General features: G+C 39.1%; 1 protein-coding gene across 2 annotated transcripts in view; it reads left to right on the plus strand.

The window, feature by feature from the left end:
* LOC121736871 (oxysterol-binding protein-related protein 8) overlaps nucleotides 1-19750 on the plus strand; it is a 53761-nt gene extending 34011 nt beyond the window's left edge. For both annotated transcript variants that reach the window (XM_042128338.1, XM_042128339.1), the window contains 12 exons: nucleotides 11415-11560; nucleotides 12277-12455; nucleotides 13514-13694; nucleotides 14091-14187; nucleotides 14380-14519; nucleotides 14841-14897; nucleotides 15841-15966; nucleotides 16534-16674; nucleotides 17867-17987; nucleotides 18225-18267; nucleotides 18530-18721; nucleotides 19292-19750. In XM_042128338.1, coding sequence (XP_041984272.1) covers nucleotides 11415-11560; nucleotides 12277-12455; nucleotides 13514-13694; nucleotides 14091-14187; nucleotides 14380-14519; nucleotides 14841-14897; nucleotides 15841-15966; nucleotides 16534-16674; nucleotides 17867-17987; nucleotides 18225-18267; nucleotides 18530-18721; nucleotides 19292-19499 — 1631 coding nt within the window. In that variant the 3' untranslated portion in view covers nucleotides 19500-19750. The remainder of the gene's footprint in view (nucleotides 1-11414; nucleotides 11561-12276; nucleotides 12456-13513; nucleotides 13695-14090; nucleotides 14188-14379; nucleotides 14520-14840; nucleotides 14898-15840; nucleotides 15967-16533; nucleotides 16675-17866; nucleotides 17988-18224; nucleotides 18268-18529; nucleotides 18722-19291) is intronic.
* Nucleotides 19751-20280: the final 530 nt, after the last annotated feature.

The following is a 20280-nucleotide window of genomic DNA, read 5'->3' on the forward strand; positions in this document are numbered from 1 at the left end:
GCCTGCGACGGTTGTGTATGTACAGTGTAATATACAGGGTGTAACAAAAATAAGTGATAATACTTTAGGGTTTGTACGTATTCCTTGTAAAGAGTTGACTGTGAAAGTAGCAGCGCTGAAAGACCAAAATTTTTTTTCACTTTTGTATGAGGAAACTCGTGACGCTCGGGCCCTTGCCCATACAAAAATGAAACAAAAAAATCGTCTTTCAGCGCTGCTACTTCCACAGTGAACTCTCTACAAGGAACACGTACACACCCTAAAGTATTATCACTTATTTTTGTTACACCCTGTATACGGTGACTTACCGTGAAAATATGTGTGGATTGAGAGTTTAAACCGTTTATATGTCAAGTTTACAGTAAACTTAAGTGAAGTTGTGTGCAGTGATAGTAAAATTTGTGATTTTGTCGCTTTGTTATAAATGAACTAGGGAAACTAAATGCTTGGTTAGCTTATCAAATATAGTAAATAAGGAAAAGGGGTTTCGTTGTTTTAGAGTTGAGACCACAACATAATATTGTATGTTTGAAATAAAATTAAAGTTGTGGTTATTTTATTAGGTTCGACGACTAATATTTATATAATTATGTATTAAGTCTAAGATTATAAATTCAGAAGAAACGCTAGTGCCTAAATATAATTTATAAAAAACCTGCTCTTCAGTAAAATGTTATTGAAATCGTCTCAAATATCCTTGATATTCTGAGGTTATATTTAAGTAGAGATTAGCTTATGTAATGTTTGTTGTGTATATCAGTGGTAGTAAGGAAAGCTGTGATTATATTATTTAACTACCGCTAATCCCTACATTTAATTATTATTATGCTGAGTACTCACATGCGGTTTTGTTCGATAGTTTTACTCCAAATCGAGTAATAATTACTGTGTGGACCGCAAAACTGACAGCTCGAAGGCTCGCAACGAGCCGCGCGAAGGCTCGATGCGAGCCGGCTTGATGGAATTAAATATATTGATTTAGAATAAAACTATCGAGCGATGCTGAATGCTCGTTAAACGTTATTGCTCGATCGAGCAAAACCGTATGTGAGTACTTAGCATTAGATAATGGCATAATATCTAAAGACTAAAAAATTATAGACTGATTTGATACCAAATAAACAGGTTTATTGTTTGTTTATGCAAGCTTTTAGTTTTGGCATATTATGACACATTATTTATCAATGAGTCATATATTAATATTTGCACATGCATATATTAACTTTGATGTAATGAATAATTCGATAACTTTATTTAACACTAGATGACGCCCGCAATTCCGTTGCACCAACATTCGTTAATCGCGCGGGAATTGTACACTTTCCGGGATAAAAGTATCCTATGTCCTTTCACGGGACTCAGAAAAATAGGTCCAGTGGTTTGGGCGAGAAGAGGTAACAGACAGACACACTTTCGCATTAGTAATGTGTGTTTACAAAGCGATAATTTTTTATGAACGACGCACGCTTCAAACTAAATTCAACCGTCGTCCATATGTCTTAAAGTTTAAATTATTACAATTCCAAAAAAGCACTTCAATAATTTTACGGCCGCACGTCGCCGCTGGAACAGGGTGAAGTGAAGTATGAGTGGAGTTGAACTGTTCAACATTTTTTGTTGATTGTAATAATTTTAATAGTCCATTTTTTAATTTTTCCAAAGTTTAATGTATAAAGTGTGGAGTAATTATTTTTACTTGTAATATTATGTTGTTCTAATATGTTTAATTTTATAGTTAACTAAAATATACGTACATACATTGAATATAAATGCTTAGAACACACAACGCTCGCTAAAGTCGGCTTGAAAAATTGTTCGCATCTTTGCCGTGCTATAACTGATATCCAATCTCCACATCTAACTGGATCTCGAGGAAACCTAAAAAATATATATTCCTCAATAAAATAAATAATAATTAATAGCGACTCCACCAAATGGAACAGAAACACAGTGTATAACCCGAACATTCAAGTGGGCATGATAAACTACGACAAGTACCTTTAGTATGAGTATTCGCAATTGAGATGGTTTATACCTCGTGTTGATTTATTTACAACTTAATTTTAAAACTGTTTTTTGTTGATTTCTTAACGAAATATTAATATTTATAATACAATTGTATGAAATATATTAGGATAAAATTAATACTTACCGGAAATATGAAATTCCATCCTTTTTTTGCGTTTTAAACGTATGATTTTTACAATTGTTGAACGAGCACTGGGACATGTTTCCCAGCGAGCGTTCGAGCACTACTAAATCGAAACTCCACCAGAATGTTGCGTTTGGTGCTCTTTTAGTGAGGTCGTTTTTTGCCGCGGACTGTGTATCTTGTATATTAGTGATCGAAGGTTAATACAGTCAAAAACCTGGGTGTAATTTTTGACAACCAGCTTTCCTGGAAACCGCAAATCAATGCAGTCAGTAGCAAGCTATTTCGAGCAAGTGGATCTCTTTTAAGGGATGTTTCTCTTTGTAGCTTCTTTTGTTTGGTCTTTGCGTCGATCAGACAATCACTTTTAGGGTCCCCGCAGACTTACAATTTAAAGTTGGCCGACTATCGTACAAACCACAGAAATAGATCAAGATAGAAGCGCCATACGCTCGTGTTCATACAAATTAGAGCGACATGGCTCTTCTAACTTGATCTATTTCTGTGGTTTGTACGATAGTCGGCCAACTTTAAATTGTAAGTCTGCGGTGACACTTACCTTTTGTTATAGACTAGATAACGCCCGCAACTCCGTTCCGCTCGGGAACTGTACATTTTTCCAGAATAAAAAGTATCCCATGCCCTTTCCCGGGACTTGTAGTATGTAGTATGTACCCATACCAAATTTCAACAAAATCGGTTTAGAGGCTTGGGGGGGAAGAGGTAATAGACAGACAGACTTTCGCATTTATAATATCAGTATGGATTTTCTATGAACACACGATTTCTAACGTGCCTAAAGCACTTAATATATAGGTACGTGTACAAATGTGTAAACAATATTTTTGCTGTCTTGTAACATTTTGTCACCTACGTGCGACCTTTTAGACGGTGGCATGGTGACGCTGAACGCCTCCGTGGTCCAGTGGTTTAGAGCGTCGCCCTTGACTCGAAGGTCGTGGATTCGATTGGGGCAATACGTTATTTACAAGTTTGGTTGGGACAATGCAGGCTGATCACCTGATTGTCTGAATAGAGAGTGCTCTTGTGTACTGCGCACACACCTGGGCACTATAAAATGACTCCTGCGTAACTGGCCTGGTTTCAATGAAATCGGCCACCATCTCCGAAACCGGTGTGGGGAGTTATGGTGACGCTGTGATGACGGTGCACTTTTCTTAATCACCACTCATTAATCTTACCGGCGAATTTATAAACAACACAATTAAGTACAATATTTTTTACGAACGTTTTTGTTAACCTTTATTTGTGTCGGTTAAACGACTTATTCTGTTTTAACCTTCTACGTAAAAAAGGGTGTGTTATTTATAATTATCTATACTATTATTATAAAGCGGAAGAGTTTGTTAGTTTGTTTGTTTGTTTGAACGCGCTAATCTCAGGAACTACTGGTCCGATTTGAATAATTCTTTCAGTGTTAGATAGTCCATTTATCGAGGAAGGCTATGGGCTATATTTTATCACGCTAAGACTAATAAGAGCGAAGAAGTAGAGGAAAGTGTGGAAAAAACGGGGGGAATTTATTTTAAAGGGCTTATTTGAACGCGCTAATCTCAGGAACTACTGGTCCGATTTGAAAAATTCTTTCAATGTTAGATAGCCCATTTATTGAGGAAGGCTATAGGCTATATTTTATCACGCCATGTCTAATAGGAGCGAAGAAATAGAGGAAAGTGTGAAAAAAACGGGGGAAATTATTTGAAAGGGCTTATTTGAACGCGCTAATCTCAGGAACTACTGGTCCAATTTGAAAAATTCTTTAAGTGTTAGATAGCCCATTTATCGACAAAGGCTATAGGCTATATTTTATCACGATAAAACTAATAGAAGCGAAGAAATAGAGGAAAGTGTAGAAAAATCTGGGGAAAATTATTTGAATGGGCTTATTTGAACGCGCTAATCTCAGGAACTACTGGCCCAATTTAAAAAATTCTTTCAGTGTTAGATAGTCCATTTATTGAGGAAGGCTATATGCTATATTTTATCACGCTAAGACTAATAAGAGCGAAGAAATAGAGAAAAGTGTGGAAAAAACGGGGGAAATTATTTGAAAGAGCTTATCTTACGAACTAGTGGAGCAATGTTTCTGTTATTTGGCACAGATAAGAAGTAGACCACGTGAAGAATCGTAGGCTATTTTTTGTGGACTAATTTGTCTGTGAAATATCTCATTTACGCGGGCGAAGCCGCGCGGTACGTTATATTTCGCGTGGTCACGACGTCACGCGTAAACGGCTGGACCCATTTTGCTGAAATTTGGTATAAAGATACTTTGAGTCCCGAAAAAGAACATAGGATACATTTTGTCCCGGAAAAATGTACGGTTACTGCACAATATACTTTTGTGATTTGCGCGTAACCTATTGAATCTATTTTGATGGAATTTGTCCCGGAAAATGTACAGTTCCCGTACAATAAACTTTTATGATTATCACCCAAACCAGGGCTTCCCAAACTGATTTGTACTGTGACGCCCTTGGGACTTTGCCATTTCTTTACGACGCCTCTCAACCCAGCCCCCAAGAATACTTTCTAATTTTGGAACTAGCCTACCCAACACTGTTTATCATAAAACACTATTTGGACATTTATATTTTTATTAGGAAATAATGACCAAATCAAAACACAAGCATAAGCCAGCAAGGCTGGCTAAAGTGAAGGATGCGCTTGCTTTTCTGAGCATAGCTTCTGAAACCGGGGATATAGACTGCCCGGGATGTATGAAAGACATAATGGGCGAGGCGTTTACTCGATTTGGTTGTGTTGACATGCGACGCCCTTGGGACAATGTTGAACAGTTAGGGAAGCCCTGGCCTAACTATTTAATCTATTTTGATGAAATTTGGCATGGTGATTAGAGATACTAATTTTAATCTGGGACAAGGAATGTCTTTGTCCCGGAAAAATGTGCGGTTCCCACACAATATACTTTTCTGATTTGCGCGTAAATGATTCGAGCGATGTACGGGAACAACTATAAAGTATAAACTAAAGTCCACGCGGACGAAGTCGCGGGCAACAGCTAGTTTATCATAACTATATATTTTATTAATATGTGTTGGGAATTATTGAAACTTTTGCATTGTTTATATTTTAGGAAAAACAGTAAACCGCTTTAAAAATACATTTCCCAGCAATAAAAGTTATCCTACGTCCTCTGTGGTCTACTCCAGACTATATTATGGGTATAACAAATTTCATCTTTTTAATCAGCGAAGATATAACCACTGTTTAGTATATTATATAATATTATATTCAAGTATTGTGTAATAATGTGATAGAGCCAGAAAATTTTCAAATTCAAAATTCAAATTCTTTATTAAGCATACAATAACATACAGTATAAAAGCTAGGTAGCGTACATCACGTCGTCTTATCCCATACTAATTAAAAACTTGTGTTATGGCAATCAGACAACGGATGCACGCCGAACAATTCTATCCTAATATAATATATTATTTACACATTAAAAACTTAGTAAAGTCTCGTTCGGGAGCCTCTAATTAATGGAACCTCCGATAAACTACACCGGCGGGCCAGAACTCCTCCACCTCGAAGATGGATAAAACTTGAGTAGGCACTCTCACCACAAAGGAACTGAAATTCACTTTGTGGCGAGAGTGCAGACGCTCCACCCTCAAGGTGTAGGTGGTCTTCTCGCGGATGTAGTTTACGACGTCTTCGACCGTCATGGACCAGTGCAGGCGATTTTGATGCAAAGATTCTTAAAGTGATATTTTTTTAAAAGTTGCAATGCACACAAGTCTCTTCCCATCGCGATAAGATAGCGACGGTGATGATACCGTGTCAACACGCCCGCTATATGTATATTGTGTGTATTATTTTAGCGTTACATACTACACTGATATACACCGCAAATATGTGGTTTAGACTTAGGGTGCTTAGGGTGAAGCCAAACGAGCGTAATTTGTGAGTTGTGAGTCGCACAATTTAGGCGGGCAGAAATTCTGCTGCATTCAGTTTCATTTTCGTGGGAGAGCCATGCTTCGGCATGAATGGGTCGGCTCGACCGGAGAAATACCACGTTCTCACAGAAAATCGGCGTGAAACAGCGCTAGCGCTGTTTCACGCCGAGTGAGTGAGTTTACCGGAGGCCCAATCCCCTACCCTATTCCCTTCCCTACCCTCCCCAATTCCCTTCCCATCCCTACCCTCCCCTATTACCCTATTCCTTCTTAAAAGGCCGGCAACGCACCTGCAGCTCTTCTGATGCTGCGAGTTTCCATGGGCGACGGAAGTTGCTTTCCATCAGGGGAACCGTTTGCTCGTTTGCCCCCTTATTTCATAAAAAAATTTTACAAAAGTCCTGTTTGACTCACACGAGCGTAATTTTGTGAGTCATGATTTGTATGAAAAGATATTTACGCGACCGAAATTCTGCGACTCACAACTCACAAATTACGCTCGTTTGGCTGTTAGGCGAAAAGTTGGGAAAAATAACAAATTGTTTTTGTGAGTGACTTACCCAAAAAGTGACAATATGTTGCCCGGGTTTTCAAAATAAAATATTTTAAAAAGTATGAAGTTCCAGAAACTATAGATATCCAGCATTTAAAAGTTTTGAACGTGAAATATTTATTATACAACTTTAGGTAAGTACTCCATAAAAATAAAATGTGCTGTAAGACAATAAGTGATAATATCTTTAGAAACAGTATTGTGACAATTGTGTAAATATAAACATTAAAAAATCTCAGATACTAATCTAATCAGAAGGAAACAATCTCTAGAATATGATACACGTTCATTTATCAAACGCATGAAGCGAAACAACGACCGAAACACGGGTTCCGTTTAACCCAGTTCTCAGCAACGGAACCCAAAAATGGACATGCTGCTGAACAAGATGGAGCAAGAAGACATCATGATATCAGCCAAGATGAAGGAGAAGAATAGAAGGAGATCGAGCATCTTCTCTCTGCTGAAGAGGCAGAAGAAACTGACGCGGCAAATGTCGGAGCCAGCAGAGTATGTTCTAGACAGGAAGTTTTCTGTCGACTCTGTGCTGCATCGACTGAATAATAACAGCGTTAACATAGATTGTATACATGACGATAAAGGTAATTATTTTAAGGTTGATTTAAACGATAGTCTTGTCTATGTTACATATTCGGTGTCTTGGCAACGTATGCAAGGATATCGATGAAATTTTGTGCTCTGGGGATTTAAGACAAAACAAATCGTTTTGTCTTAAGCACCCCGAGCTGGTAGGGGTTATCCCCTGAAAACAAAATATTTTTTGTTTACTTTTACTTTTTCTTTTCTTAAACTCTGTGGTACTGACGTAGAATAGTTTGGTGGGAATTAGTTAACTTAGACAGGTTTTTAGGAGCTAAGTATACTAATTAGGTCTTATGTCTGTTACCTGGTGATAATATAAATCACATTAATGATTATGGTAAAGATGTTATCAGTTGATGTGGAACGATGTTGGGTTTTTTTATTACATTACTTATAATATAGTTCTAATCAAAAACAGATTTTGTTAATAATATAGTAGAACTAAACTGATATTTTTTTTAAATCCAAAGCAGATCTGCTTCATATCACATAAGCAGAAAAGGACATAAAATATTAAAACACCATATAAGTAATGACCCGAGCATTGGCTTATAACCCTGACAACGTTCGCGCTTACGTCATATTCAGGTAAAGGTAGTTATAGAACAGCAAGGCTTTTTTGGCGCGTGGCCGAAATCAGGCCGTCACATTTTAGATGTCACTTGATAAGCTACCTTATCAATTTGCGTGTATCCGAAATGACTAACGCTGGCACTTTGATTGATAGTCGCTTCACATCCAACTCAGAGTAATAAAATAACATAAAACATAAAGAGAGCGCTAAATGTTTGTCGTTTCTTTTGATATTTGAAGGAAAAGTTTCACTATTACATGCTGAAAATACGACTTTATTGCATTATTGAAAAACCTTCTAAATTGGTAGAGATATTAATTTTGGACTCCAAAACTGGACAACTTTAGAAGGAAACACCAAAGATAATATACAAAATATCTTTCTTCGTTTACTTTAATGGGTATTTGGTTTCATATTTTGTGAAACAAACGGTTTGTCTATTTTAAATTACTTTCATGCTTTTATCCTCCTTCCGTGGTTTTTACACTCCCATGAATCATTGGCCAAAACATCCGTGTAGTTCTACACTCTATACAGTTTAAAAACTTAAAAGTTAGTTCTTGTCTCGATGGCGTAGGGTTCATATTAAAACTCAGAGATAAATTTACTCTACGGTAGAGATGAACACTGTCATCGTAAAGGTCAGCACATTGTTTACTGGTAAATAGTAATATGTGGTTATTGCAAAGTGGTTTGCTACTTAGTACTTACTCAATAAACCTAGTTACAGCGTAGCTATTATGGTAATAGGGCTTAAAGATCTAAGTTTTTCTATGGAAAATGATAGGAGATGAAGTATGACATGATATCATGATTTAAGAAAAATAATGATATTTCGCATGAAAAAAATTATACAAGAAAATCCAAACGTAAAGAACATCGCAACATTAAAAAGAAAAACATAAAAGTAACTCTAGTAAACATAATACATCCATACTAATATTATAAATGCGAAAGTATCTCTGTCTGTCTGTCTGTCTGTCTGTCTGTCTGTCTGTCTGTCTGTCTTGCTTTCACGCCAAAACTACTGAACCGATTGCAATGAAATTTTGTATACAGTTATTCTAGAGTCTGAGAAAGGACATAGGCTACATTTTGATGTGGGAAAATATCTTATTTCCATGAAAATTTCGATGAAAATGAATTCGCATTGCGCGTGGCCAGCGCTCATCCCGGGGGTCCTGGGTTCGAGTCCCGCAGGCGGAACAAAAAGTTTTCAATTTTCCTGGGTCTTGGATGTGTATTAAAATAAAATTTCAAAAATCTTAAATATATTTTATGTATAATATTATAAAAAATCCAGAAATATATCAATGGAATGAACATTTTAGTTCTAATACGATTCAACAGATGGCGTTTTATTTTTTACTTTATTGTAACATAGAACTAATCATACTTATTAGTTAGTATGTTTTTGTTTATAGTTTTTAATACGTTAGAATATGATGTTTAATAATATTATAATCCATACTAATATTATAAATGCGAAAGTATCTCTGTCTGTCTGTCTGTCTGTCTGTCTGTCTGTCTGTCTGTCTGTCTTGCTTTCACGCCAAAACTACTGAACCGATTGCAATGAAATTTTGTATACAGTTATTCTAGAGTCTGAGAAAGGACATAGGCTACATTTTGATGTGGGAAAATATCTTATTTCCATGAAAATTTCGATGAAAATGAATTCGCATTGCGCGTGGCCAGCGCTCATCCCGGGGGTCCTGGGTTCGAGTCCCGCAGGCGGAACAAAAAGTTTTCAATTTTCCTGGGTCTTGGATGTGTATTAAAATAAAATTTCAAAAATCTTAAACATATTTTATGTATAATATTATAAAAAATCCAGAAATATATAGATGGAATGAACATTTTAGTTCTAATACGATTCAACAGATGGCGTTTTATTTTTTACTTTATTGTAACATAGAACTAATCATACTTATTAGTTAGTATGTTTTTGTTTATAGTTTTTAATACGTTAGAATATGATGTTTAATAATATTATAATAATATTATATATATACTAGCTGTTGCCCGCGACTTCGTCCGCGTGGACTTTAGTTTATAGCGCGCGGTGTCAACAAAATTTGTGTCAAATTTAAAAACTTTTTAAAACCCTGGTAAGTGGTACCCCTCTTAGGGCCGCGCTACACCGGAATGGCAGCGCTGAAAGTGCTCGCCTCGCCGCTGCCATTCCGGTGTAGCGCGGCCCTTAATTAATCAAAATACCCAAAAACAGCTGTGCAGTGTGCACATAATCTATACTAATATTATAAATGCGAAAGTATCTCTGTCTGTATGTCAGTCTCGCTTTCACGCCAAACGCCAAAACTACCGAACCGATTGTAATGAAATTTTGTATACAGATAGTCTAAAGCCTGAGAAAGGACATAGGCTACTTTTTTACTGGAAAAAAGGGTTGTAAGGGTCGTAAATTTGTTCAAAAAATTCATAATAGATGGCGCCGTGCGTCTTCTACATCGCGCTGACGCTTGCTCAAAAGTCTTTCTATAAGAGGTGGTATCATCTTACATTTAAGTCTCGATTTTTTTCGATTGTTATATCTATTCTACGGTATTAAATAACTCAATACTTTATCTGTGCAGGCAGTGACGTAACCTTAAGACCAAATTTCACCAACGACTGTTAAAGTTAATGATCGAATTAGTATCACGTTAGCTGTTTCGTTTTTCATATGAATGAAAGAGAAGACAGGACATTTTAACAAGCTGTTAACACTAACAGACGTTGGTGAAATTGGGGCTAAACCTATCAATGATAAATAGTTTATGGGTAAAGTTGTGTAATTGGGGGGCTAAATATGCTTTGAAATTTGGCATAAAATATAAAGTTTAATATAAAAAATAAAGTACTTATTGTGTGCACACTACACAGCTGTATTGATTTAAGGGGTACCAGGGTTTTTTTATAAAAGCTTTTGACACCAATTTTGTTGACATCGCGCGCTATAAACTGAAGTCCACGCGGACGAAGTCGCGGGAAACAGCTAGTATTATTATACTTAGAAAGTGTGTCTAAAGACAGTATTTTTGTTTAAAAAAAAGAACCCTAGCACTCGTTACATTTATTTCAGTCCTTCCCCCGAAACTACAAATGAATGTGTTGGAAAAGTCACAATCACAATAAATCCCCCTGTGAAAACAGAACTCTGGGGCCCAATTCTCGTCTCTAGAATACCGGTACGATTTTTAGGACAGCCTGAGAATTAAACCGAAATTCGAGGTATTAGAATTTGGCCTCTTACAATAATTTCTTTGACAGTAACAAAATACATATAAGAATTAAAATTAGAAACTTTTGAAAACGCTACCAACTTAAGTGTTGTAGCAATTTTACGTTGTGCTAGTTGAATATTATGCCTAGCTTAATTAGCTTCGGTCAGAATAATGACTGTCGAATTATAATTCTATCTCTATTCTCTACTAGCTGAAAAACAAAGACAGAGTATAATGTCATTTTTCTGACCGAAGTCGTAGTTTGTATGATAGTAAATCGTGTACAGCTAGTACATAACTAGGCTATGTAAGCTAGAAGTATCGCCAGTGGCGTAGCTAACCCCGCACCGTCCCGTAGAGCTGGCAGGGGCGGCGTCGGACTCCGACAGCGAGGGCTCCCGCGGCATCGTGGAGGTCCCCGCCGACCCTGACACGAGGAAGCGGGAGGTGCTGGAGAGAATCGACAGCACATACGTGGAGGACCCTGACCATGAGATTGGCGTGGTGAGTCTTTTATATCTAAGGTTTGTTCCCATAGGGAAAGGTTTTTTGAAATAGTCTATGTTTAATTTAAATCTAAAACACTAGTATACCACGTTAAAGTCAGTAGTGATACGTAGTAATTATACACTTAGGCTCTCACCACTTTCAGATAAAGTGCCTAACACGTGAACAAAATATATTATAATAGATTTTATTATCGACTCCGATCGACGAGTCGGACTCGCGCACGAAGGGTTCCGTACCATTATAGAGAAAAATTATGCCAAAATATGTATTTTTGTATAGGATTTTAATTTTTAATTTTATTTTAAAATTATTATTAAATATTAAAGTACACATATAATTAAGGACTATGCGAAAAAATCTAATAACTAATTGTCATTATTGATATAGAGCAAAATAGGCCAAAAAAATCACGTTTGTTGTATGAGAGCCCCCCTTAAATATTAATTTTATTTTGATTTTAGTATTTGTTGTTAAAGCGGCAACAGATATACATAATCTGTGAAATTTTCAACTCTCTAGTTATTACCGTTCTTGAGTTACAGCCTGGAGACAGACAGACGGACTGACAACGAAGTCTTAGTAATAGGGTCCCGTTTTTACTCTTTGGGTACGGAACTTTAAAAAGCGACATACAAAGGATATTGGCGAAAAGCTCATAGACAATTAAAATTACTTTATTAAAAAAAAAAAATTGACATTCCCAACTCCAGGCCGGCGAGCTTGTGGAGGAGGTGGCGGAGGAGAACAAGTCGCTGCTGTGGTTCCTGCTGAAGCAGGTGCGGCCCGGCATGGACCTCAGCAAGGTGGTGCTGCCCACCTTCATCCTCGAGCCGCGCTCCTTCCTCGACAAGCTGTCCGACAACTACTACCACGCGGATCTGCTGGCACAGTGAGTATACACTATACACGTTGACACCAACTCCGGGCCGGCGAGCTGGTGGAGGAGGTGGCGGAGGAGAACAAGTCGCTGCTGTGGTTCCTGCTGAAGTAGGTGCGGCCCGGCATGGACCTCAGCAAGGTGGTGCTGCCCACCTTCATCCTCGAGCCGCGCTCCTTCCTCGACAAGCTGTCCGACAACTACTACCACGCGGATCTGCTGGCACAGTGAGTATACACTATACACGTTGACACCAACTCCGGGCCGGCGAGCTGGTGGAGAATGTGGCGGAGGAGAACAAGTCGCTGCTGTGGTTCCTGCTGAAGTAGGTGCGGCCCGGCATGGACCTCAGCAAGGTGGTGCTGCCCACCTTCATTCACCTTAGCTGTATTGTATGATTTTGGCGAATAGCAAAACTGTTGATATTTGCGTGGAAATAAATGAAACTTCTCTTGAAAATGCAACGACGTATATTTTACCCATGCACAGAGGCGCCAGAGCAGGAAAAAGGGAAGTGTCAGCGGTGACATTGACAATTAAGAAAGCGGCAAATATGTAAAACTACAGACTATACGTGGCGTTCCAATTAACATTCTAACAAAAAATACAGAGATGTTAAATGACTCATAAAAATACTTACATCACTCTATGTACTTAGAGATTAGGCCCATGTCTCACCGGGATGCCATGGTGACGTGGCCAGCGATATTTGCTAGTTTTGACGAGATTTGATTAGCTACTGATACGTTACATTCTCAATATACTGTAAAATTATACAGGCTGTAACAAAAATAAGTATAATAAGGGTGTATACGTGTTCCTTGTAGAGAGTTCACTGTAAAAGTAGCAGCTCTGAAAGACCAACATTTTTTTTCACTTTTGTATGTAATGGGGAAACTCGTGACGCTCGGGCACTTGCCCATACAAAAGTGAAAAAAAATTTTTGTCTTTCAGAACTGCTACTTTCACAGTGAACTCTCTACAAGGAACACGTACACACCCTAAAGTATTATGACTTATTTTTGTTACACACTGTATAGGAACTCACCCTAAACTAACGTTAATTCCAGGGCGCAAGCGATGGAGGACCCTTACCAGAGGTTCAAGGGGGTGCTGCGGTGGTACCTGTCGGGGCTGTACCGCAAGCCCAAGGGCCTCAAGAAGCCCTACAACCCGGTGCTCGGCGAGACCTTCCGCTGCTGCTGGCGGCATCCCGATAACGAGACGTATACATACTATGTTGCTGAGCAGGTCAGTTGACCACAAATTAAAGAGTTTATTTACAATTAATTCCTTTTTAAAATTTTTGCTACAGGAGGTACATTAGTTCATATTATACTTGCATCAACAAACGACCTTCTAATAATAAAGTCTTGTATGAGTTGGCAAACTATTTTTTTGACACACATTTTTTTTAACCACAAAAGCATACTGTGTTTTTATATAGAATGCTTTGTTGGTTATATTATATTTTAAAGCTTTAACTGTTTCTATTCTATAGTCTCAAATAATAAGTGAGTAAAAAAGGGGATCGAATTACACTATGAATACGTCAGTGGTCAATTTCGATGATTCTTCGATTTCGTTCTTAACTCGAGCGGTTTATAGTTGTAAATTGTAATACGCATACCAACATTGTGTCACCAGGTATCCCATCATCCACCAGTGTCGGCGTTCTACGTGTCTAACAGGAAAGACGGCTTCGTCATAGAGGGCAGCCTGCTCGCCCGCTCCAAGTTCTACGGTATTAGCAATGTCACTTGTCAGAATATAAATCAGGCGAGCTTGGGTTACTAATTAAAGTATTACATATCGTTGATCGTTTAAAAAATAAACGGTCGCGAATGACTATCTTAAGAAATACAATGAGAAAGTATAGCATAAGGTCAGCATTAAGTTTTGTGTCTAGTCTCACAAATTTAACTATATAAACTAGGCAACTCGACGTCCGCCATCCTGGAGGGGTGCGCGCGCGTGCACCTGCTGCGCTGGGGCGAGAGCTACGTCACGACGGCGCCGTACGCGCACTGCAAGGGCATCGTCATCGGCACTCTTAGCATGGAGCTGGGCGGCAAGGTACCATACGAGTTGACAATGACCCTTATGTAGTTGCCATAAAACTGCTGACGGAGGTAATATAACTCTGAATACACTGTTATAATGAACAAGGTGACCATAATTGACCAAAACATCCTACTACCTACTACTCTTCAGACGCAGGGCGTTTACCTATAACTGTAATATAAACTCGTCTTAAAAAAGAAAGAAGTGTTGGAAACCCCATGAATAGTATTGCCAGACTTTCACAAAGATTTCAACTCTTAAATATGTTGAGGCATGAAATAATATAGGTTGCTATATTATTTCATGCCTCAAATATTACTTTCCTGTTTACAGGTCCACATCATATGCCAAGAAACGGGTTACCACGCTGAAGTTGAGTTTAAACTCAGGGTGAGTGTAGCTTATGTAATAACTATGTAAAAAACGTAAAACATGATAGATTAACAATGTGACTATATTGGTCCGGTCTCCGGTCGTAAAACACGTAGAGTGTAGACATTCGTTCTCGCCCATCAAGTCATAACATGTTTCTATTGCCACAAAATATTATTGCGATTACTTTCCTATCTCGTAGTAACGCATTTAAAGGAGACAGATAGTAAAGGGTCAAATAACATTAGTTAATTTATTCAGACATTTTGCTACATCCAGAGTTATCTAGTACTTAACACAAAGTTGCAGTATCTATATTCTATACTAATACTAGCTGTCCCGGCAACCGTTTCTTTGCCATATAAAGTATTTCGCCCGTATTATTTTATTGAAGTGACTAAATAAGTATGTCACCATGGCAACGTCCATCGCTATCCCGTCGCACAAACAATGGTCGCCGTCAGTCTCGAGTTGTAATAATTTACTATTATTTATTCAACAAATACACTTATCAATGTAAAAAGTACCCAGTAGCCGATTCTCAGACCCACTGAATATGAATATAAAATTTGGTTAAAATCATTGTGACAAAGAATATAATCTATACTATAACGCGCTAATCTCAGGAACTACTGGTCCGATTTGAAAAAAAATTCAGTGTTAGAGAGTCCATTTATCGAGGAGGCTATAGGCTATATTATATTATCACGCTAAGACCTTTAGAAGTGAAGAAACGGAGGAAAATGTGGAAAAAACCGGGAAAATTATTTAAAAATGCTTATCTCATGCACTGCGGGATGAATTTTTAAGTTATTTGGCACAGATATAGAGTAGACCACGTGAAGGGACATAGGCTATTTTTTGCGGGAAAATGTACTGCTACCGTAAAATTCCTAATTTACGCAGGTGAATCCGCACGAAACGTCTAGTATTATTATAGCAATTTACTGTTTGTTTTCAGTCGTTCCTCGGCGGCGCGGACCAGACGAACGCGATATCGGGTCGCATCAAGCGCGGCAAGGAGACCGTCGCCACCGTCGACGGCTACTGGGACGGCAAGATCGACATCAAGGACAAGAAGTCTGGGGTGAGCTTTGCTCCTTTATTATGTTATCTTTAATATTATTTAAAATGTTACTCTATCCGCCGTACTCAGAGACATTTAATTACGATTAAATCAATTTAATGAAAAGTTTGACAAATAATGTATGGGGCTTATGTCAAAATATAGAATTAATTACATTTAAGTAATTAATATTCCACTCTGAGTGCGGCAGTATGTGTAATATGCGCGTAAGCAGACTGAAATAAAGTAATTTTTTAAATAAAAATGCTCTAGTAATAAAAAATTGCATAGCGTGGAGCGAAAGCGCCGCCATTTTGAAAAAGTTTTGCTGCGTATTCATGCTCTATACACAGTTAAACCCGACTTTTTTCTTAGATTACATAATGTTCTACCTGGTTCTCTTTTACGTGTGTTCTTCCTCCACCAAGAAGATACTTCATTTCGTTTGTTTACATGACTAAGGGCCTGTTTCACCACTTCCTGATAAAGTGCCGAATAGGCTATCCACAACTTTTTTAACAGATTCTCCATACTTCATCTGTCAAGCTATGTCTATGACACTCTCTTACGAATCTTGTTATTTCTCAGGAGGAGACCAATCTACTGGACGTGGGTAAGCTGAAGGAGCAGCGGCTGCCGCGGTATCTGGTGCGGCTCGACCGCCAGCACGAGTTCGAGTCCCAGCGACTCTGGCTCAAGGTCTCCGAGGCTATCTACAGCGAGGATCAGGTAAAGACAATGAGCAGGGTGCATAGACAATGTAGAGTTTGGTGGTGACAAAGACAATTATAGAGACTGCAAGGTGATGGATTCAACATGAGTTTGAGTCCCAGTGACTCTGGTTCAAGGTCTCCGAAGCCATCTACAGCAAGGATCAGGTAAAGATAATGAGCAGGGCGCATAGACAATATAGAGTTAGATGGCGACATAGACAATTATAGAGACTGCAAGGTGATGGATTCAACACGAGTTTGAGTCCCAGTGGCTCTGGTTCAAGGTCTCCGAGGCCATCTACAGCGAGGATCAGGTATAGACAATGAGCAGGGCGCATAGACAATGTAGAGTTAGGTGGTGACATAGACAATAGAGAAACAAGGTGATAGATTCACCACGAGTTCGGTTCCCAGCGCTTTGGCTCAAGGTCTCCGAGGCCATCTACAGCGAGGACCAGGTATAGACAATGAGCAGTTAGTTAGGTCATAAGTCATAACATTTTTAATGAACAGTGTGAGGTGAGAAATCTTGTGCCATAGACAATATAGAGCCAGGTGATAAAGTCGCGTAGAAAATGTAGAAAGAAGAGATGCCAGTTGTCAGAATGGTGGCAGAGACAATCGCCTAGACTCTAGATTGTCTATGGCACGATATTGTCAATTTTTTGCAACTTTTATAAGACACAACGCGACAACGATGCGACGCGACACGTTAAAGTGGGAGTTGGAGAGCCATGCTTCGGCACGAATGGGCCGGCTCGACCGGAGAAATACTACGTTCTCTCAGAAAACCGGCGTGAAACAGCGCTTGCGCTGTGTTTCGCCGAGTGAGTGAGTTTACCGGAGGCCCAATCCCCTTCCCTTTCCTCCCCTATTCCCTTCCCTTCCCATCCCTACCCTACCCTATTACCCTATTCCCTCTTAAAAGGCCGGCAACGCACCTGCAGCTCTTCTGATGCTGCGAGTGTCCATGGGCGACGGAAGTTGCTTTCCATCAGGTGACCCGTTTGCTCGTTTGCCCCCTTATTTCATAAAAAAAAACAAAAAAAAAGTTAAATATTTTTTGTATGAAATCGTATGAGGTATAAAGCCGCACTACGCGACACAAAAATCAGATCTATGAAACGTGAAGTGTCGCGTCTCTCCGCTGTCGCGTAGTGTCGCTTTAGTGCGGTCTCACTCTAGGCGTAAATTACTCTGTTGATCAGGTGATCGCGACAGAGCAGAAGACGATAATAGAGGAGGCGCAGCGCGTGCGCGCGCGCAATCTTGTCACCGCCTGGGTGCCGCGACACTTCCACCGCGACAGCCTGCTAATCCCGCCTGAAGGTATGTTTAATGTCTTACTTTACTTATTACTTACTTACTGATGTTGCTGAAAATATAATGCTGTTTTTTTTTATATTTCGATGAGGTGCATTTTTTATCTGCCTATGCAAGTTGTAGCTTTATTTTTAACATCGTTTAGATCTTATCAATTTTTTCGTTTTGATTTGGGATCTTTTTATATTATGTTACATAGTTAATGAAGTGACGTTTAACAACAACATTTTTATTATTTTGCAGGCATCGCGGATCAGTGTTGGAGATACAACCACTCCAATACCAGGTATGTATCTGATTTTTTACCGTAAATTCAATTAATTAAGCTGCTTTTAACAGTCAAAAAATGCAGAAGAGGTTCTTAAGTTCTTAAATCAATAATTTTGTTTTTTTTTTACCCAACAAAACTTTTGAGCGAAAAAGTCAATTTCTTTATTTGTTTGTTATCAAGTGGTAGATTGATAGCATTAATGAATAATAATCGTGTCCTTGAAAATTGGAACACCGCAACAATGTGGCTCTTAAATATAATATCATTTTATTTCCAGGCCATGGCAGCCCGACGAGTTGATAGAATACGAGGAGGACTTCGTGATAACGTCCGCGGTGGCGGGCCTCGCCCCCGGCCTGGCGCTCGCCGCCGGCCTGCCGCCCGGCCTGCCGCGCTCCGCCCCCCGCTTGCGAGACCGCTCCGACACAGACAGCCACGACGACCTGGCGCGACGATCTAAGACATCCACGTGAGTTAATCAATCAATAGTATTGATCCGATCCCAAGAAGTCATTCGTAGGGTTAGGTACAGTATGTTAAGTACAGTAAGGAGGTACGTAAGTAGTATGATATAGATTTTATTATTATTATTATTAAAGGCATATGAAAATAAAAAGTAATTAACCTACTAACAAATAGCAATGCAACCCTTCTGTATCCGACAGCACCTTAGAGTTTTAGTAATCTAAAAAAGACTAATTTAAATTGAGAATGATTTATCATCGTTATAGCCGATAACGATGATAAATATTTCGCTAAAACGATCTTGTTGCCTGAATGAGAGGAGCATTGATGCCCTTTTGCAAGGTCTACTCTATAGTTTTAAATAATCCAAATAGCTCTAAACATAAACTCACGTTTATAACCCTACGTATGTCAAGTCTAACTTAATATTTTATTGAGACAACTATTGTCTAGCATACGTATGTCAAGTCTAACTTAATATTTTATTGAGACAACTATTGTCTAGCATCATGGTTCAAACTCGGTTAAATTTCCCTGAATAGAACCTCTTTAAAGTTTACCCTTTCGTCCCCAGGCGCACGCTCAAACAGTCCCTCTACTGCATCGAGGCGACGCTCCGCGAGCAGACCGCGGCGCTCGAGCGGCTGACCGCGACCGTCGAACTGCAGAGACTCCGCCCCCCGACCGCCGCCCCCCAGCCCTCCCACTCGTGGGACCTCACAGTGGGCTTCGTGCTCGCCATGCTGCTCCAAGCCCTGCTCGGCTGGTTCCTCAAAGACTGAACGGTGTAAAGTTGTTTTGTAATTTGATACTTTCAGTACATCGACCAAATAGCTTAGTCGGTTTCTTGTCTGTGAATCTACGAGACTGTGAAGACAGGTGTTAGATCGCGACGTATAAAAATGGTGATTGGAAATTGAACTTTATTTCTTTATTTGCTACACAAGAAGATAATATGTAATTCATTGCATGCAGATAAGATTCTAAGCCCGGGCGCGCACTAGCGGTAAGGTCGCGGCGGCCATCGAATGTATGGTGTGGCCGCTGGTCGCGTTGCGGCCAGGTGCGCGTCGTCTATGGCAGTTTCATACTAAAGTATATATCTCGATGGCCGCTAGTGCGCGCCCGGGCTTAGAAAACGAATGCGACGCTGCCGCCACTCTTGTGACAAGACATATTCTCGTGAGGTACATAAAGTTTAATTTAGGATAGCTATTAAAAATGCATCGCCGCGTCTTGTTTCTGTATGAACTGACGCCAACTAAAGTGATTAGTATAATACTGTTCAGACCTATTTGAAATAAGAGGTAAATGGATCCGATCATTTGAATTCAAGATTTACGGTGGCATTCTACGACTGAGAGGAGTGCTATGGTCAGGCGGAAGTCCAATGTAGTTATTTGAGAAGCATTTGTTGCGCTTCTTCGATAGCGCGACCAGGAACTTTGATAGCGCGATTTTATTCAATTAGATCTGAACAGAGTATACTTTCAATGGAAATGGTACACTTGTCTTAGGACTTAGTCCCTGTCTTTATACAAGATGTTAGTGTAAACACCGTTA

Source organism: Aricia agestis, chromosome 19, assembly GCF_905147365.1.
Source record: "Aricia agestis chromosome 19, ilAriAges1.1, whole genome shotgun sequence".
Taxonomy (NCBI): Eukaryota; Metazoa; Arthropoda; class Insecta; order Lepidoptera; family Lycaenidae; genus Aricia; species Aricia agestis.